This window comes from Pseudophryne corroboree, chromosome 4, assembly GCF_028390025.1.
Source record: "Pseudophryne corroboree isolate aPseCor3 chromosome 4, aPseCor3.hap2, whole genome shotgun sequence".
In the NCBI taxonomy this organism is placed as follows: domain Eukaryota; kingdom Metazoa; phylum Chordata; class Amphibia; order Anura; family Myobatrachidae; genus Pseudophryne; species Pseudophryne corroboree.
Genome location: NC_086447.1, coordinates 470,832,804 through 470,854,471, shown reverse-complemented (window position 1 = coordinate 470,854,471; position 21,668 = coordinate 470,832,804). Strand labels below are relative to the sequence as shown.

General features: G+C 43.5%; 1 protein-coding gene across 1 annotated transcript in view; it reads left to right on the top strand.

Moving 5' to 3' along the window:
* The window catches only part of ASCC3 (activating signal cointegrator 1 complex subunit 3), a 1,202,160-nt gene that overhangs the window by 956,526 nt on the left and 223,966 nt on the right, over positions 1 to 21,668 (top strand). Inside the window, exon 30 of the mRNA XM_063917038.1 lies at positions 5,985 to 6,127. Coding sequence (XP_063773108.1) covers positions 5,985 to 6,127 — 143 coding nt within the window. The remainder of the gene's footprint in view (positions 1 to 5,984; positions 6,128 to 21,668) is intronic.

Here is a 21,668-nt window from a genome sequence, read left to right as displayed (position 1 = left end):
GGACCAGCTTCCAAATCAGAAGATAAGCCATCAGTCTGATGGTGCAGACATCCACCTGGGGGAACCCAGGGTGGAAGGCCGACTTCTTCAGTTTGCACAGATCTGGCAGCAGTCTACCACAGATGCCTGGGTGCAAGAAGCGGTAACTCACGGTTATGCATTTGCTTTCAAGAAACACCCTTCTCAAAGGTTTTTTTTAATACCAGCCCATCTTCAGTGGTAAAGAAGGCCAGAGCTTTACAAGAGGCAGTTCAGAAGTTGCTTTAGTCAGGAGTGATAATTTCAGTTCCCCCTGCACAACGAGGACAAGGTTTTTAATCCAACCTCTTTCTAGTCCAGATGCCAAATGGGTCGTTCCGGCCCATACTCAATCTCAAAGCGCTGAACAAGTACATTTGGGTGCATCGGTTTCATATGGAAACTTTAAGTTCCATTATTTTGGCCATGAAGCCGGAGGATTTTATAGTATCCATGGATATCCATGTTCCATGATCAGTGCTATCTCCGGTTTGCTATCCTCCAGCATCATTTTCAGTTTCAGGCCCTACCTTTTAGGACTGGCCACAGCTCCCAGAGTATTCACCAAAATTATGGTGGTGATGGCATCTTATCTCAGTCAGCAGGGGATAAGAATTTTTCCATACCTCAATGATTTATTAATCCTGGCACAGTCTCAGGAATTGCTTCAGTGTCATCTGCAGCAGACAATAGCTTGCTTACAGAGACACGGTTGGCTCATAAAGTCGTCCCTGGTTCCGTCACAACGGATGACTCATTTGGGGGCTGTGCAGGATTCAGGTCTTCAGAGAGTAATTTTACCTCTGAACAAAATATCCAAAATTCAGTCAAGGTTTCAGAAGCTGCTACACAGTCAAAGGGTATCCATTCACGCCGCAATGCGTGTGATGGGGTTGATGGTGTCGACATTCGACATGGTGGAGTATGCTCCGTTCCACTCGATGCCTCTGCAACGTCTGATCCTTTCCAAATGGAATGGTTGTCATCAGACAATAATAACCCAGACTGTGGTCCTTCCTCTGGGAGAAAGGAGGTCATTAGCCTGGTGGCTACAGACATCCCATCTGGACAAATGGAGACTTTTTGGATATCAGATTGGGTAATTCTGACAACGGATGCCAGTCTTCATGGCTGGGGAGCAGTGTCAGGAAGGAGTTGTTTCTAGGGGCAGTGGACCAAGGAAGAAAGTTGTCTGCCAATAAATATATTGGAACTTCGGGCCATATATATGGCACTTATTCAGGCAAAGGACATCCTTCAGGGGAAACCAGTCCAAATCCGCTCAGACAATGCAACAACAGTAGCGTACTTCAACCATCAGGGAGGAACTCGCAGCCAGAATGCAATGAAGGAGGTAAGTCACACATTTAAGTGGGCAGAACTTCATCTTCCAGCCTTGTCCGCAGTGTTCATTCCGGGAGTACTAAACTGGGATGCAGATTTTCTCAGTCGACACGCCATTCATGCAAACGAATGGACTTTACACCCAGAGGTCTTCCAAAATCTGGTAGACAAATGTGGGTTACCGGAGATAGATCTCATGGCGTCATGCCAGAACAACAAAGTTCCTGCATACTGGTCAAGAACAGAGGATCCCAGAGCGATCTTTGTGGATGCCCTGTCGGTGAATTGGGACTTTCCTCTGACCTATGTGTTTCCACCAATCTCCCTTTTACCCAGAGTAATGTGAAAGGTAAAACAAGGAAAGGGCGTTGTGATACTAATAGCTCCGGCTTGGTCCAGAAGACATTGGTACACAGATCTGCAGAGGATGTCGATGGATGCTCCAGTCTTACTCCCTCAAAGTCCAGATCTACTGTCACAAGCACCTGGATAGACTGTCTTTGACGGTGTGGCTTTTGAGACTTCCATCCTGAAAGCAAGAGGATTCTCACAACAGGTCATTTTAACTATGCTCAGAGCAAGGAAACCTTCCTCAGCTCACATTTATCATGGCAACCCTATATTCAGTGGTGCAGTGACCGGAAATTTGACCTAGGGTGTTCAGAGTTTCCAGAGTCTTGGCATTCCTTCAGGTAGGAATGGACAAAGGTCTATGGGTGGCTTCCTTGAGAGTGCAAATGTCAGCATTGACTGTATGTTTCCAAAAGAAAATTGCTAACCTACAGGATGTGTGCACTTTTTTCCAGGGAATGCTGCGTATTCAACCTCCTTTTGTTCCTCCTACAGTGCCTTGGGAGTTAATTTTAGTCCTAAAGGCCCTTCAAGTTACCGCATTTGAACCACTTAATAAAGTGGATCTTAAATGGTTGACAGCTTAAGTTCTCTTTCTACTGGCTATTGCTTCAGCTAGAAGAGTTTCAGATTTAGGGGCATCCTTTTCTGATTTTTTTTTTATCCAGATAGAGCGGTTCTCAGAACCAAATCTGGGTATCTTCCTAAGGTGGTGTCTAAATTCCACCTTAAGAAAGAAATTGTAGTCCTGGCCTTCCAGGGGCCGGACCTTTCCATGGGAGATGCATCGTTGGACGTAGTCCGTGCCTTAAGGATCTATGTGGATCGTACCAGTGCCATCAGAAAGACAGACAGAGGATGGCCTGTTGATAAGCAGACACTGGCGAGGTGGCTTAGGATGACAATTTCAGAAGCATGCTCTCAAGCTGATCTCCCTGTTCCGGCTAATGTCTCTTCTCACTCTACTCGTAAGGTAGGTCCGTCCTGGGCAGCACAACGTGTTGCTTCAGCAGAACAGATATGTAAGGCAGCCACATGGTCTTCCATTAACACATTCATTAGACATTATGCCTTTGATACCTTTGCATCTCAGGACGCTGAATTTGGGCGAAGAATTCTCCTGTCCAATCAGGAGCGTCCCCACCCATAAATTGCTTTGGGACATCCCAATGTTATCCTGTGGATAACCTGTGGACCGTGCCGGAGAAATATTCGTTATGGTAAATCTTACTATTGATAACGTTATTTCTCCTAAGTCCACAGTATCCACAGGGATCCCACCCTGACGCACCTGATTTGAGGATCCTTTAACTCTCTAACCTCTTCCTTTTAGTACGGAAGGGTGTGCATATGTGTTCTCGCCTAATTAGGGCTCTCTATGATGCTCCTGCCTTGAGCTTTGGAAAAACAACTGATTTGCCTGAGCCAGGAGGCGGGGATATATGGACGGTCCCGTTGCATGCTGGGAGGCCGAAAGCTTTGACCGATTGGTGCAAATCCGCTGTCGCGTCATCATATCCCAATATTATCCTTTGGATCCTGTGGACTTAGGAGAAATAACGTTATCAACGGTACGTTTTACCATAACTAATATTTTCACCAAATGAGTATAGCAGTGGGGTCTACCACAACTACAAAGTTTCTTGGTATTGGCCCTGGTCCATGATTCCAAGTGCTTTTGTGGTAGACGCCATGACTGTCTGTGGGCAGTCTGGGGTATGTTTTTCCCCTGTTGCCAATGTTTCCTCAAGTTTGACCCCAGTCAGTCCTGGTATGACAACATTCTGAATCTGGCAGTGGGACCACCAGGCGATAGCATGTGGATGATTATCTTTTCAGGCTGTCTGATTAAATATGTAGAAATCATTGATGCAACCACAATAATTTATCTAAAGTGTTTATTACATTTGAAAAAACATAAACTCTGTAGATGTATATTTTATGATCTACAGTAATGCGTATAATAAAGACAGGCATGTTTGCTAAATACATAGTGCTGCTATTGACATTTCCTGTTAAACTATTGTTAGCCTTTATTTATCAACAACCAACATATTGCACAAAAGCATTTTGTGTAAAATATATATTCACAAATATGTGCCTGGAATCTGATGTGCATTGTAAATGCCTATACCACAAGAGCTATCAATATGTGTGCATGAAATACTTCACCCAGAGATAAACTGAATCTTGTTTGGGTGTTTTGGTGGTATTTATGATATCTTATTCTTAGAAATAAAATTTACCTCATGTCCCGTAGTGCCTTGTGAAAATGACTGTTTCGTTTTTCTAATTAGCTCTGTGACAGTACAGAAGTATTGATGGGAATTTTAAACTAGTCTTGACTATTTCCATTATTTATTGGCTCCAGAAATGCTATGTAAAAATCACTAATGAACAATAAATCAAGCTCTTGCTGTTTAATCGCACCTGTTCTTGGGGCAGCTAGAACGCATTAGATCTTCTGTTTCCAGATTCTACAAGGCTGTATGTGTATATAATGATGATGTATTTCAGCCATCTCCACAGACTCATTTGTAGTATAAACTTGCAATCTCCAATAATTCAACAGCTGTAATCTTTGTATTAGACACCTCCTGATTAGTTACCCTGGATCAGCCTTTATCAGATGGGTAGTCTATTTCATTACTGACTTTCCCTTGGGCGCCACATAAGTATTTATGCTCTAAATGGTAGCAACTTGCCCCATGTTACTCATAATGTCTAGAGACAAACATCTGCATTAGCTATAAAGATGTCAAATCAATCTATGTATCTAATTATGTAAGCATCATAAGACTTTCCTGAGCCACCTTGATGGAAAACAAAGAAACTATTATTACTATGTTATCTGTTGCTATAGTAAACCTGTACATTTTGTGAAATAAAAAACAAATGCACCACGATTTTCAAACATCTTTTGAAATAAGATGAAATGTCATGGTATATGTATTAGAATGGCAGATGTTTTAACATTAAAAATAAGACGTGTAATGTTCAAATAATGTGTGTTGAAAACATTTGAGACCATTGACACTTCAGGGGGCCACACGCGTGGCCCTCTAAAGTTCAGACGTGCTGCACATAGCCTTTAATCTCAGTAATAAGTACAAAAGAAAATGCATCAATGTAATACCATATCAGCAGGCATTTTAAATAAGCTATAACAAACAAATCTGACAATAATGCTGGCCACTGGGGAAGGCTCAAAGCACAGAATGTGTCCTTAGGACCCCTTATTGTTTATAACTGCATTGAACGATGTGAAAGTATACAAAGATTGCATACAAAGATGGAGGCTGTGTCGTAAAACTTGAATCAGAATGTATACATTATAAAATATATAAAAGCTTGCAAAATATAACATTTAACAGATACAGATTTTCATTTTGTCATCCAAGATGATGTATTGTTCAGGTCTAGGTACCCGGATGTGTTTAAGAAAGAGGTGGCACCAATTATGTAGCGACACATTATTCTAGTTATGCATGCCAATCATGAAATGGTTTTGGGCTCTCATTTGTATGATACTTTTTAGTGACCTTGAACCATATACCATTCATTAACAGCTAGCACTAAACAACAGGGTTAAGAGCACACAATTGGCGGGATGTAATGGAGCCTTAGATCGCTGGAGATGCGGGATGCCGGACGATTGCGGATGTTTTTTGTTTTTTAAAGGGGCAATCGTTTACAAGGCATGGTTTTAACTTGTAAGTGTTTGCCCCTTTAAAAAAGTCCAAGATTGACTGGGGATCCCGCACCTCCGGCGTTCTCAGACCCCATTACACTGTGCCAAAAAAAAATTGTTTTTAGTCAAACTATTAAGATTAGATTAGATTTAAGCAAATGCTCTTTTTTTTACAGAATTGTGGATTGGGATATACAGGTAGAGGAGGTTTTTGCCTACAGATAATGCTACCATACTCTGCATGAATATATTGATACTGTTATGTTTGTTCTAGTGATCCTAGAGTGAGGAGTCTCCTTTGTCTGAGAAGGATTTTTTGGAGCTTTTATTGCTGTTCATTGTGCTATATTTAGGTTGCAAGGCTTATTGTGTGTGCGAGTTATTTTGGAGTCAAGAACTTGCTGTGTGTTTTTCTACTGATAATTAAAATGGACATTAGGAGAATGATTGTTTGAGTGGCTGATAAGACAATTATAGGAATTAGCTGCAAATGAACTAAATTGTACTAATTAGAGCTCAACATCTGTATATAATATCAATATCAAATCTCTTTCTGTTGTTTTTGCTTCCTTGTTAACAGCTATAAGAAGCCATTCACCAGCAAAGCCTGTACTCATCTTTGTGTCATCAAGACGTCAAACTCGTCTCACTGCTATTGATTTGATTGCATTCTTAGCAACTGAAAATGACCCCAAACAGTGGCTAAATATGGATGAAAGAGAGGTAATTTACACATTTCCAATCAATATGTGAATATTTTTTTTGTGTACACAATAGTGAATGTTACATAAAGCTGCTGGTTTTACTATTGTGATATTTTATTTTCACAAGTCAATAAAACTTTAGGAAAATCGCCAAACTGGGGTACATTTACTAAGGTGGGAGTTTTAAAAAACTGGTGATGTTGCCCATAGTAACCTATTGGATTCTACTTAATGTTTATCTAGCTGCTTCTAGAAGATAATAGCTAGAATCTGATTGGTTGCTATGGGCAACATCACCAGTTCTAAAAAAAGCTCCTACCTTAGTAAATTTACCCCAATATCTCTAAATCTTAATTTAAGCATTAGTTCAAAACCTGGAACTTTAATGGCATTATATCGGCATTGTATGAGATTTTATAAACACAATACAGACATATAATTAAGACTTAACTGAGTTTAAAAAAAATAATACAGCATTTACCATCAAGTTCAAACTGACCACATTTACCCTACCACCTATAGCTCTGCTTCATTATTCCCGTGCTTGTGTGGTATTTACACAAATGAATTCTGTGTTCTGAATAATAATGCTTTATGTACAGATGTGTCCTCATACACCTAGCATCCATATGCCATGCTGCACAAGACACCTGGCTCCAGTATTGTAGCATAGCAAGATTTACTTTCAATTTACATCGAATGGGCCCTACACATTGGCCGATCCACCGCCGAGCTGCCTGGCGGCGGATACGGCCGACGGGCGACCTGGTGGCGGAGGGGCAGTGACGGGGGGAGTGAAGTTTCTTCACTCCCCCCGTCACCTGGCTGCATTGAAGTGCAGGCAAATGTGGACGAGATCGTCCATATTGGCCTGCATGTACAAGCGACGGGGCACCAGCAATGAACGAGCGCGGGGCCCCTCATCGTTCATCGCTGGAGCCTCCACACTCAAAGATATGAATGGTATCTCGTTCATTTATGAACGAGATGGTTCATATCTTTGACTGATGTCGGCCAGTGTGTAGGGCCTATTAGTCACACCACAGGCACAGCAAGACACCACTCAATATGTACCAGGGACACCAGGCCGCGACTTTACCTGCACAGGAATACGTTTTAGATATGTACAAAGGCGCAGATAAAACACAGTAGAACTTGGCATGAAAATAAGCCGTGACTGCTGCATTTTAGCACTTAGTATACAGATTATACAGCCTCATTCGCACACATACAGTATGTACAGGTGTTACATATCACAATAATCAGTACAGTCTCGTGAAGCATTTTGTCACATTGCATTGCGACTAAGATACAAAAATAAGCTCTGTGCAAGCCTAGTCACACAGAACCTGGGGCGCCAAGAAGGGCGCAATAGTGAGGACACATATGTAGTTTATAAAGTCTTTTAGCATATTTGGCAATTTTAACCAAGAAAATTGGTGAATTATTTTGTCAGTAAAATTAAAGTTGCATACTAAATTTTGAAGAAATTAGATGTTTATTGGTATATAGTATATGAACCATACATTTGAATAGCTTAATGTGGACATGACTTCTACACACAGTATGGTAAGTACCAGTACCATTTTGCTTGGGACCAGAGAAGCTCCTACATTAGCCTGCCTAGTACTCATTACAAGTAGATCAGGTGAATGAATAGTCAATGTGGATTTTAGTTCAGGCCACAGAATAGCTGCCCTGACTATGTGTTAGTGACAGGTCTACTTTAAGCTCTTGTAAAATAAGTAAGCTGTGTACTAAAATGTTGCTGTGCTGTAAGTGGAAAAAAATACACTTGGCTGATAGGTTGGAGCTGTCACATTTCCCCTCATATTACCTGGAGGTTTTGAACGGACCTCGTTAGTGGTGTGAACAACTCTGAGATCTTTGGCGTGCTGCTGGATTTGTGCTTGCATTATGGAGAAAGGCTGTACCTGTGCTCAACTAAATCTTTGCAAAACAAAAGCAAAAAGCTCTGAGCATTTGCCCCGGGCCAGGCATATGATATATTAACCGATATGACAGGTGACTGTGGCTTGACTGTTAAATTAGTGTTTGTAGGAAGCAATGGGTTAGCTATTTTTACTGTTTGCTGCATGAATGTCTGATTACCATTGCTATGCTAATCAGGACTCCCTTTATTTAAGCTCAGTGAGTTCTTCTGTTTATACACTGTATAACATATGAGCAAAAGCATCCAATTCTATCTTTCACATTTGAAAATATTGGCTGTAGAGTAACTGTGTGTTGGCATCCTATTGAGATCCTGGTTGCTGCTTGTCGTATTGGCACAGTACGTTACAATAAGGGAAGGATTCACTGTTCACAGCTATGCATGTTACTCTGCTGTATTTATGTATACTGCTCATTAAGGAGGATTTTGTATTATTAACTTGAATGAATAATAGGTGTATTTCTCCTACGTCCTAGAGGATGCTGGGGACTCCAAAAGGACCATGGGGTATAGACGGATCCGCAGGAGTCTGGGCACACTATAAAGACTTAATCCTGGGTGTGAACTGGCTCCTCCCTCTATGCCCCTCCTCCAGACCTCAGTTAGACTTTGTGCCCAGGAGTGAATGGACACACACTAGGGGAGCTCTACTGAGTTTCTCTGAAAGACTTTATGTTAGGTTTTTTATTTTCAGGGAGACCTGCTGGCTACAGGCTCTCTGCATCGTGGGAGTGAGGGGGGAGAAGCAGGACCTACTTCTGTGAGTTTCAAGGCTCTGCTTCTCGGCTACTGGACACCATTAGCTCCAGAGGGTTCGATCACATGGTGCGCCTAGCTGCTTGTTCCCGGAGCCACGCCGTCACCCCCTCACAGAAGCCAGAAGAAAGAAGTCGGGTGAGTATTAGAAGAAAAGAAGACTTCAGACGGCAGAAGACTTCAGTAACGGAGGTACAGTGGTAGTGCTAGCTCCATGCTCCCACATAAAGGCACTCACAGGGTGCAGGGCGCTGGGGGGGGGAGCGCCCTGGGCAGCAGGTTACTGTAGTTTTTAATTAGACTGGCTTTGAAAGTTTGTTCGGTGCCCAGGCACCGGGTATCATTCCCCCGCCAGCATGGTAGAGCGCGCTACGCGCCTTGACTCCCCGCCGCCGGCATTCGCGGGTGCAGGGCGCTAGGGGAGTGCACCTTGAGCAATAAATTATATTTATTTTGGACAAAAGGGTTGGTGTTGGTGCTGACAGGGGGCTCCGTGTCCCGGACTACCCCCTGCACGTGTTGGTGAAGCTTTATGTTGGCGCTGCCGGGGGCTCCGGGTCCCGGACCCCCGCCAGCTCTTGTTAGCGCACTACACGTTTTTTCTCTCCCCCGCCCTGGCTTCTGCGGGTGCAGGGCGCTGGGGAAGGGAGCGCTCCGAGCGGCATTTTGAATCCTTTACGTTGGCGCTGCCGGGGGCTCCGTGTCCCGGACCCCCGCCAGCGCGTGGTAGCGCACTACGCAACCTTTCTCTTCCCCGCCGCTGGCTCCTGCGGGTGCAGGGCGCTGGGGAAGGGAGCGCTCTGAGCAGTAGTTTGATCCCTTTAGGTTGGCGCTGCCGGGGGCTCCGTGTCCCGGACCCCCGCCAGCGCGTGTTATCGCACGGCGCGCCTTTTCTCTCTCCCGCCGCTGGCTCCCGCAGGTGCAGGGCGCTGGGGAGGGAGCGCTCTGAGCAGCATATTAATCCATTTATTTGGCGCTGCCGGGGGGGCTCCGTGTCCCGGACCCCCGCCAGCACGTGTTAACGCGCTACGCAACGATTCTCCCCCGCTGCCGATACCCCCACTCATACCGGCGGTCCCGCACCGAAGCTCCCACACACCAACGTTTTATCTGGGTGCAGGGCAAAGGGGGGGTCGCCCTGAGCGGCAGTTTAGTATATAGTATATCTGCACTATATACGAGGACAGCATATATTTTTGTGATAAGAGATGGCAGAGCGTCGGGAAGGGGCGGAGCTTAACCTTCTCAGAGAGTAGGCGCCATTTTCTTCAAAATCCCTGCTAGTACTTACTGTATAGTAAGATGGAGGGGGGGCACAGTGGTTTTAATGTTATAGGGGTGTCATATAGCATTAAGTTTGTTAATGCACGCATATTCCGTGTGGTAATGCATAATTTCACTGTTTCCCTGTTTTTTTACCCATTATCGATTAGTCGACACATGTCGGCAGACGTGACGAGCTGCTGTGGGAATATCTGACGGCTACGCCGGTGCGTGCCGATACTTGATTCGGGAAATTAAGAATTATCAGATTGATGTTTGTGGGCTTTAAGCAATAAACTCGAATGTGCAGTCGTTTGTGGATGCCCTCTCGGCATCAATGGTATTTCCTGGGTAAAGAATTATCAGGCTGTCATTGCCTTGTGGTATATATGTATATATATATATATGGGTATATGTGAGGGGAGTGTTATCAAAATTGTATTTGTATGCTTCCCCGGACCCCACGGGGTTCCGTCCTTATTACTTACTTTTACTCGCGGTCGACATTTACTAAGTTTCTGTCGACCATAACGTTTCTGGTAGTTCCACATTGGGGACATGTCAGTACATGGTCATACACATTCGCAACACATTACTGTCGCTAGAGACTTGACAGGTCGAGACAATCCACTTGCATAGATATAGATTATATATGCATAGTTAGGATATGTGTTTTATTGTGTATTACGTGTTGTATATCCATGAATCCTGAAAGAATGGTATTCTTATGTGCTGATCACTTTGTGGATTAAGCTCTAGATTGGCCGTGACGAGTTGGTTTCGATCCTCTCAAGGAGTCCGAATATTATTCTCTTCACAACGCGGAGAGAAAATTAGGACAGTCAACTCCTGGTCGACGCAGAGCCCGGTCGCAAAGAATCGTACACAGGCAGCTAAGTGAAAATTTATTTCTATACTTTGACCTTATTTGCAATGTATGCACTTGAGGGAGTGTTGTAGTCGGGTAAGCATCCGATAGAATTATCCTACCCAGAGTGGGTAGGCTAGCCTATGTTTATTTTTCTTTATAATATTACAGCAGGCTGCCACGTGATGGTGTGACTGGAAAAATGCGGAGGAGGTCTCCGGAAGATGCTGGTGGGAGGTATACAGTTGTTTGGTGTGGCCTCTTTTCAGTCAATCTCGGCAGCATCCACTGGTAAGTCTAAATTCGTGAGTTAACCTCCTTCACAACGGTGGGTGACGCATTCTTTCATGGGATGCAGTCGTTTTAACCGGTTCAATACCGTTCTTTTTTTCCTTTCTGAGTAAACAGTGGAAGGTGAAAAGGTAAGTGTTCTGCAGCCTGGTTAGGTTCGCAGAAGTGGAAGTAGTTTTTTGTTTCCACTACATACTCCACTTGTCGCTGATTCTATCTGACTGGTCCCCGCTCCGGTGACCACTTGTCTACTAATTTTCGGTTAGTCCAAAAATAGACTACGACCTGGGGGTTATTTATAGAAGCCTATGGGGAACATTCTGAGTTACGCTTGTTTTCCCTTACTGTTTTTCTCACAGATCTTGCCATTCTCCTATGGAAGGGGAGGTAGCACCCGACGCCATACAGAGGTGCGTCATGTTCAGGACATTGTCTGGTTGTCCTTGTAAAAAGGTGCATATCGTTGTTTATCTCTGACTGTTCTTCGGCGCGGAGATTGGTTTGTTGTTCCCAACGGCGCAGATGTCAGACGTGGGTTTTAGAGTAGATACTGACCGATTAAGGTTCGATGTTTTTTTTTCCTGTGGAAAGAGGTCGGAGGATCCAGAATGGGATCGGCTTTGAGGTGACACCTCATTAATAGGTTCCATTAATAAGACAGATGGATGCGGCATAAGAGACCTTTTTCGGTGTACAGGTCTCATGCCAGAATGGTTTTCATGGGACCAGTTGGAAATGTAGTCCGGGTCTCACCTCCGCAGGCACCGACTTATAATCAAAACGACCAGGACATCGCTCCTGTGCGATCGGCTCGGTTCTTTCTTCTAGAGGAATGAAGATTAGGGATCCAGGTTTAGAACGTGGTGTCCGTGCATACAGATCTCCTTTGCAAGGGAAGTATTTCCAGAGGCTGAGGTCAAGTTGGGAAACTTGTCTGCTGTAAGCTTTCTTGAACTAAAAGCTATTTTAGACAAAGCGGCAATGGCAGAAGATGCACAGTTGCAGTTGAGTGGGAAGTCTGGTAAACGCTATGTTAGCAGTCTTCGTTCCGGAGGTAAACAACAGAGAAATAGATTTCCGCTGAGGACTCCATGTCCAGCCGGGAGAAATTCGGTGATCATCAAGAAGCTTTCCCAGACGTGACGAGTCTTTGTGGAGTGTCGCAATTGGACATGTTGGCGTCTCGCCTCTACGAGAGGCCTCGAGGAGATTGTTCCAGGTTAAGGGACACTCAAGATGTAGCGGTGGACACTCTCGTGACACCGTGGGTGTTTTTAGTCGGTCTAGGTGACCTATCCGTTTTCACCTTTCCGACAGTGGTATGCGTAAGGTCATCGAAGGTCCTGATGATCCTCTTAAATCCGGTCTAGCCAGCGAGGGTTGGCTATCCGATTTGTCATGGTTTACTCATGGAAAATTTCTGCCCTCTTCCTTTAAGTGAGGTAAGGTTGCAACAAGGTCAGGGCGTGTATCAGGACTTACCGTGGCTGCATCTTACGGCGGGGCGGTTGAATGTCATATCCTAAGCCGAACAGGTGTTCCCGGTGAAGTCGGTTCTTCAATTTTTCAGGCTAGGAAAGAACTGTCGGCACTGCGTTACCACCGTTGGTGGAGTAATTATGTGTCTCTGGGTGTATCCAGAAAGGCTCCTATGGAGTACTTTCAGCTAGGTCATGCTTATCCATATTTTACAAGCCGAGGTGGAGGCAAGCCTAATAAGTTTCTTTACGAAATTTCTCTCGTGGAAAGTGGTCAGGCTATTGACTTTGACGTCCGCAAGGCGGGAGTCGGAAGTGGTGGTTTGTCTCACAAGAGCCTTGTGTGATGGTTCAGGTGGATAGAGAGGAATTGAGTACTCGGTTGGTAGTTCTACCAAGAGTGTTTTCTGGGTTTCGCAGAAATTGGCCTATTTTGCTGCCGGGGGTGTTACGTAGGCATTAGCTGATTCAAATTCCCTTGATCTAGCCAGGGATTTGAGTATGTAGGTCATTAATCTGGCTCAGTTGGGAGTAACAGAGGCCCTGTTTGTCTGATTTGTTTCCAACTTGGTTGGGAGACTGCGTTATGCAGTCTGTTACATGCTGAATCTGTGATGTGATTTGGCATGTCCGTTCTAAGGCTGCTTTGCCGTCACTGAAGTCAGTGGAGATTCCTTCCTTTGGGAAGATGGTTTTTTTTCCTTGGGCGGATGCCCGAGGAGTCTCAGCGGTTCAATTTTGCCGAGAAGATTCTTGGTCGGGGTCAAACGGTTTTGCTAGGCTCTACAAGTTTGATACCCTGGTTTTTTGGGGACCTTATGTTGGCTCATTAGGTGCTGCAGAGTCGTCCGCACTCTCCCACCCGTTTTGGAGCTTTGGTATAAACCCCATGGTCCTTTTGGAGTCCCCAGCATCCTCTAGGACGTAGGAGAAAATAGGATTTTGGTACCTACCGGTAAATCCTTTTCTCTTAGTCCGTAGAGGATGCTGGCCGCCCGTCCCAGTGCGTACTGTGTCTGAGGTTATTGGTTTTGATTACACCCTGGTGGTGTGTCTTACCTTTCAGGCGGTTGCTACCGTTGGTCATGACATGGCATGGGGAGTAGTCAGGTCGCTTATGCGGACACCCTGTTTTGTGTTACATAGTGTCTCAGCATGTGGCTGTGTTTTGCTCATACCGTTGCCTGGTATTCTACTGAATACCACGTTCTACGGTGTGTTTGAGGTGTGAGCTGGTATGACACTCACTGTGTTTCTAACAATGAATTCTTTCCTCGAAATGTCCATCTCTCCTGGGCACAGTTTTCTAACTGAGGTCTGGAGGAGGGGCATAGAGGGAGGAGCCAGTTCACACCCAGGATTAAGTCTTTATAGTGTGCCCAGACTCCTGCGGATCCGTCTATACCCCATGGTCCTTTTGGAGTCCCCAGCATCCTCTACGGACTAAGAGAAAAGGATTTACCGGTAGGTACCAAAATCCTATTTTTTCGTGAATACAATGAAACTAGCATTCTGAACTTATGTAAACACTGAACATATTTGAAAATAGTGCCTGTGAAAGTTTAACATTAATCTCCATTTAAGATTTATCTGTTTATCTTTCTCTCTAAAAGTGCACCAACAAAGAGTCTTTCTTCCCTTTCCCGTTGTATAAATTGTATTAATTCACTGACTCGGGGTGCACCACCGACTGAATGATTAAACTGTAGTTCACAGTATTTTTTCTATTGGCAGTATAAGGACTTTTCACTCTGTCTTGAGTAGGGTGGCCAATCCCTGGATTTAGGCCTAAAAGTGTCCGGGATTGGAGCTTCCAATCCCGGGGATTTCAGGATTAGAAAGCCCTCTTGTTTTTTCAGTGCCAGGCAGCATTGAGCATCCTCAGGAGGCTTAGACATTGCCCAGCTCCCTCCTCACGGCTCCCCCTGCCCCGGCTGTGCGCACTGTGCAGCGTGACGTGAAGACAGAGGTCACACTGACTTCACGTCACGTAGTCTGACGCCAGACGCCCGCGCTGCCCGGACCTACATTCCCAGAGGATGGTGAGTAGTTCTGTGGGCTGGGTGGGTCCAGGAAGGAAGGGGGGGTCACTGAAGATTTTAATTATAAAATGTTCAACCCAATCCCGGGAATCCCATATTGATTATTTTCAATCCCGATACCCGGTATTGAAAAAAAGGCCCGGGATTGGCCTCACTAGTCTTGAGCTATAGTCCACCATTGACCCTTATGCGGAACTAACATCCTTTTTGAACATGGACAGCCAATGCCATAAGATTAAAGAAAATGTATGAATATGTGTTATTTCCAGTCTTCTGTAAGTTTAAATGAATCCAAAATTTATAAAAAAAATTAAATAAATAAAAAAGTTAACAGCGCATGGAGTGTCTCACTAATGATACGTAGTACAGTCAGGCAGTGATGAATTAAGGGGTCAGTCCGCACTATGCACAACAGTATCCCCCCCCCCCCCCCCCATATCTTCCCACATCTGTGCTATTGCCACAAAGCATTTTAACCCCCCTCCCCAACTTTCTTGTCTCTATTGTTTTCTTATACCCCTTTCACACCGCAGCTTTAACCCGGTAAATTGCCGATTTTTCAACCTTCCTAAACGGTTCTAGCTGCGATGTGAAAGGGCCACCTTGAATTTACCGTTTTCAAAATACTGGTATTTTGAAACGGTTAAAAAGCAGGGTCCTACCCGGTTCAGAACCGTTTCACTGTGCAGTGTGAAAGGCTCTGAACCGGTATTTCCAAGCCACAGGAGGTTATAGGCTGTCTCCATGTGTGATGTCACCAGGCAGAAGCAGGAAGCTGGAGGAAAAACACATCAGACACATGAGAGTGGGTTTAGAAGCGTTTTCTTACTGCAAATATATTATACAATGGCAACTTGGAGTGATGAAGTGGTGAGGGAGCTGCTAAGAATCAGAGGGGATAAGGAAATCTGCAGACAAATAACTGGGACAGTCAAGGATGCACTCATATATAAAAACATGGTTAAAATGCTTCAAGCTGCTTGGTTCCATCGTACGACTATCCAAATTATTAATAATTAATTAATTAATAATTATTAATAATGTGTGGGCCAGAAAAGTCCATTTATAATGACAACCACTGTTTTCTATGGGTGAAACGGGTTCAGTGTGAAAGGTACCAAAATGGTAATGAAATGGTAGTATACTGGTTACAACATGCGAAGTGAAGGGGGTTTAACTGCTCAGACCCGTTTAAAGAACAGTTTCAAAAGCAGGTTTTGCGATGTGAAAGCAGCATTACTAAAAGGCAAACTAAATACATTTGGCAGTTGCAGATCGATTCAATTAGCCACGTAAATCAGCTCAGGTTTTATCAATATGGTAATACAATCAGAGGAAAAGCTTGCTAGCTGCTGCCCTTTTCTCATAACCTAAGATCTCAGCAAAATGGACAAAACCCTATGAGACACAAATGTAAGAGAAGGTGTTTTATGCCCATCATGTGTCATTTAGTCCCACCCTTACTCTCCTGAGTATAATGGTAACACAAAAAACAGTTTTTAAGAAGTGGACATAATTTCCACCACATTTTATGTAATGAATATGCTCAGCTTCACTCCCACTACTTTTCATATCAACTACACTACATGAGGCAGAAGTGTGAGAGTTTAGTACAGGGAAACGTATAAGTCTCATACGTCCCACCTTCATAAAACATCACATATAAACCAAGTACTAACAGGACATCTCAGTGTATTTGGACAGATCCTAAATGCAAAAATAAAATAATTACACCCTGATATGTTGTAAGCTGTTTTAATGGGATGTAGTCAAAACGTAGACAATCAAAATGTTTATATGGTCAAAATGTTGACAACCAAAAGTTCGACATGGACAAGGTTGACAGGGTCGATAGTCAAAATGTCAACAATTAATAAATATGTTGACAGTCAAAATATCAAAAGGGTCAAAATGCAGACAGTCATAACAAAATAACACAGCTGCTGCTAAATGCCAGCACCTGCTTAAAGCATATGACAGCTCGGATGCCTGTGAGAAGCTGGTTTAGACACTGTTAGGAGCAGCAAAACGATTTTTAAGGAAAAAGTGGACTATAGGTTCCAGCAGGTCGTTACTGTCCCAGAATGCTGACACCTGTGGTTCTACAAGCTTGCTTGGACTTGTTTGCTGCCTGCAAAGAAAACCATTAACACTCTATTAAATCGCTCCTCCCCCGCACAAACCACCATACCACCATCAGGGAGGAGCCCAGGAGGGGTGACCCCATTTTACTCACCCTGAGTCTTGTTACACACCCCACCGGTGGGTTATTAGAAAATGTGGTGAATCCATTCTGATTTTCCCACTATCAGCCCATGCTCAGTTCTGGGGCTGGTTATGGATTTTGGGGTGGGGGTACAGGCTTTTAAAAATTATTATTTTAACTATTGTGCTGCTCCTAGCAGCATCTAAATTGGCAGCTTTCGCAGGCGTCTGAGCTGCTGGTTTTTACCAGCATATGAACTACAGGGCAGGTTTTTGCTGCGGATGTGTTATTTGTTTCATTTTTAGTTTAACATTTTGACTAGTGATGTGCACCGGAAATTTTTCGGGTTTTGGTTTTGGATTCGGTTCCGCGGCCGTGTTTTGGATTCGGACGCGTGTTGGCAAAACCTCCCTGAAATTTTTTTGTCAGATTCGGGTGTGTTTTGGATTCGGGTGTTTTTTTACAAAAAACCCTCAAAAACAGCATAAATCATAGAATTTGGGGGTCATTTTGATCATTATTAACCTATTGATTATTAACATTATTGATCATTATTAACCTCAATAACCATAATTTCCACTCATTTCCAGTCTATTATGAACACCTCACAATATTATTTTTAGTCCTAAAATTTGCACTGAGGTCGCTGGATGGCTAAGCTAAGCGACCCAAGTGGCCGACACAAACACCTGGCCCATCTAGGAGTGGCACTGCAGTGTCAGACAGGATGGCAGATTTAAAAAATAGTCCCAAATCAGCACATGATGCAAAGAAAAAAAGAGGTGCAATGAGGTAGCTGTGTGACCAAGCTAAGCGACCCATGTGGCCGACACAAACACCTGGCCCATCTAGGAGTGGCACTGCAGTGTCAGACAGGATGGCAGATTTAAAAAATAGTCCCCAAACAGCACATGATGCAAAGAAAAAAAGAGGTGCAATGAGGTAGCTGTGTGACTAAGCTAAGCGACCCAAGTGGCCGACATAAACACCTGGCCCATCTAGGAGTGGCACTGCAGTTTTCTAGCGAGAGGATGAGTGCTTCCATCCTCATGTGAATCTGAACTACTAGCCATGTACATAGGCCAGAGCCTCAGCCATTCCTTGCCACTCCGTGTCGTAAATGGCATATTGGCAAGTTTACGCTTCTCATCAGACGCTTTTAATTTTGATTTTTGCGTCATTTTACTGAACTTTTTTTGTATACTTGACGACACAGAGGTAGAGCAGTGGACTACTGTACCGTACTGCTATATATCACATACTGATGATCAGCAAAATTCTGCACTGTCCTCCTACTATATACTGCGCACAACTAAAATGCAGCACAGGTATGGATGGATAGTATACTTGACGACACAGAGGTAGGTAGAGCAGTGGACTACTGTACCGTACTGCTATATATATACTGGTGGTCAGCAAAATTCTGCACTGTCCTCCTTCTATATATACTGCGCACAACTAAAATGCAGCACAGGTATGGATGGATAGTATACTTGACGAAACAGAGGTAGGTAGAGCAGTGGACTACTGTTCCGTACTGCTATATATATACTGGTGGTCAGCAAAATTCTGCACTGTCCTTCTACTATATATACTGCGCACAACTAAAATGCAGCACAGGTATGGATTGATAGTATACTTGACGACACAGAGGTAGGTAGAGCAGTGGACTACTGTACCGTACTGCTATATATTATAAACTGGTGGTCAGCAAAATTCTGCACTATCCTACTATATATACTGCGCACAACTAAAATGCAGGACAGGTATGGATGGATAGTATACTTGACGACACAGAGGTAGGTAGAGCAGTGGACTACTGTACCATACTGCTATATAATACTGGTGGTCAGCAAAATTCTGCACTGTCATCCTACTATATACTACAATGCAGCACAGATATGGAGCGTTTTTCAGGCAGAGAACGTAGATATTTGCAAGCACACTGAGCACAGATATTTGCAAGCACACTGAGCACAGATATTTGCAAGCAGTCTGAGCACAGATATTTGCAAGCACACTGAGCACAGATATTTGCAAGCACACTGAGCAGATATTTGCAGCACACTGAGCAGATAAATTTGCAGCACACTGAACACAGAAACTGAGAGAACGCTGCACGTCCTCTAGCTATCATCTCCAATGCACGAGTGAAAATGGCGGCGACGCGCGGCTCCTTATATAGAATACGAATCTCGCGGGAATCCAACAGCGGGATGATGACGTTCGGGCGCGCTCGGGTTAACCGAGCAAGGCGGGAGGATCCGAGTCTGCCTCCGAACCGTGTAAAATGGGTGAAGTTCGGGGGGGTTTGGATCTCGAGGAACCGAACCCGCTCATCACTAATTTTGACCCTGTTGACATTTTGGTGTCAATGTTGTGATTATCTATATTTTCAACATTTCATCCTGTCTATATATTAATTGTCTACATTATGTCCCTCTTAACATTCTGTCTATTGAAATACTGATTTTTGACATACAGTCCATGTCGATATTTTGATTTTCAAAACATTGCACCTGTCAACATTATGGTGTATATAATTTGAATGTATACATTTTGCTTGTCTAACTAATACACCCTGCCCGTTTTAATCGCAGATTCTAAAGTAACTGTAATTGTTTCTTTATACTGTGTCGTTAACCATACAAGTCACTTGATGCCAATAATGTCACATATCCAAGTGCTGATCTATTAGAGCAGTTTGGTTAATATATTATTTCTGTTTTACTGCCAGTGTTTGCATTTAGCAGTTAACATAGAACGCCAACATGTCTGCTCTCTCCCGAGAGCTAGTTTTTATGACACAAAAGTGCCTCATAAAAAGTGAACACTTAATTATGAAAGAGAAGTTTTTACTTCATTTAACATCTGTAGCAGATGTGATGTTAGTAAATCTCAGCGTAAAAGACTTTCATAACTTTCATGATTGTGTTTCTTGGCACATATCTCCTACACTGGGCATTACAGGCAATCAAGGGGCATTACTCTGTAACATATGGTATGAGTCTGATGTGCCCAGAAATTAAAACTCTAATAATTAGTATTCTGTAGAAAAAAAAATAACAACAACTGCAAATATGCTCCAAAAAAACATGTGTCTTAGCATCTTGAAACAATATATCACACTCAAAGGGACAGAACTGGGCTGCACAATCTGTTAGCTCATTCTTGCCCAATCTGGTCTCGTCTTTTCTTTTTGAGCCAACATTGTCATCATCTAGCTGAATTATACCCTGGCTCAAATGTTTCTCAGACACAGGGTAATGTATCTACTCAAATGCAATCCCATCTTTCTACAAAGGTTTTTTTTCTGCACCAATAAATTTTAACACATTTGAAAGCAGGTATCAGAACCATACGCAAATGGTTCAACATTTTACACGGCTTTGAAGAAGATTGTATTTGTCATGAAGGAAGTTTTATTTCTCTGTGTAGAAAGAAGAAAGGGAAATGGCCTGTTATCAAGCTCTTTTTTTTTCCCCCCACAATGTAGTAATGTAGCAAGACATTTTAACAGCCGTCACAATCTATACAATTTATCAATGTTTAAATACAAATAAAATAGTGCAGAGGAATAAGGAAATGTAAAATGTAGTGACCTCCCGGAAAATGACAGTGCTTTGCATTTTAGGAAAGATGGAATTGATGTCACAAATTTTCAGTAAGTCTGATATTCAGTATCTTGCAATAATGTTTGGCAGACCATTGCATATCATTCAGAGGAATGGCAGTATATTCACATTATTAAACTCATTATTTTTAAATTCCAGTTATTATAAGAATAAAGGGATGTGCTGTAATACGGGATGCATTTAATTTGACGGCTGTTGGGATCCCAGCAGTCAGGATGCAGACGCTATGACACAGTCCTCCCTCTCCCTTTATGGGGTTTGCTGTGGAAGTGAATGTGGAGAGGGAAGGGTGAATGTGATCTGTATGAGGCAGGGCCCCTCCAACAGCAGCCAGCACCTATGGGGAGAGACTTCCTCTTTAGTGTAACCCCCCCACATCCCTTCCTTGCAGCTGTGTAATGGGCATAGGCAGACGCCCAGGCATGGGCTCAGATAACTAGTACCCACCCCTTACCATCTTGGCACCCCTGGAGAGAATGTGTGTCTGGGAGCTGCTGGGACCGGGTCTTGGTGGTGAATACAAGCGGAGATGGGGGGCACCAACAGTTATCTTGCCTCCAGGCTCCTAGCATGAACTTTTGCCCCTGCTAGGAGGGTCAGTATGGGAATTGCTAATTACAGAGGTGCTTGAAAGTTTTTGAACCCTCTTTCTTCTGAAATTTGCCTTGAAACTACCTCAGCTTTACACACAATTCCTAAAAATAAAGAGAACCAAAATCAAACAAATAAGACAAAAAAATTAGACTTACTCATTTTTTTATTGAGGAAAATTATCCATTATCACATATCTGTGAGTGGCAAAAGTATGTGAACCTTTGCTTTATGAAGTTCAATTAACTTATGCGGAAAAGCAATGCCTTGTCACACTGTGGTTCGGGCCACTAATCATAAGCAAATAAGATATGTATGCACATTGCGTATACACGTGGACACGCTATGCGCACAATGCAGCAACATGTGTGACTGAATACACCTTAACCCAAAGCAAGAATGGAATGCGACACCAGTAGTTATATGTAATGTTGTGGTCCAACGCATCAACAGTATTTACTTAAAAGATACAGATA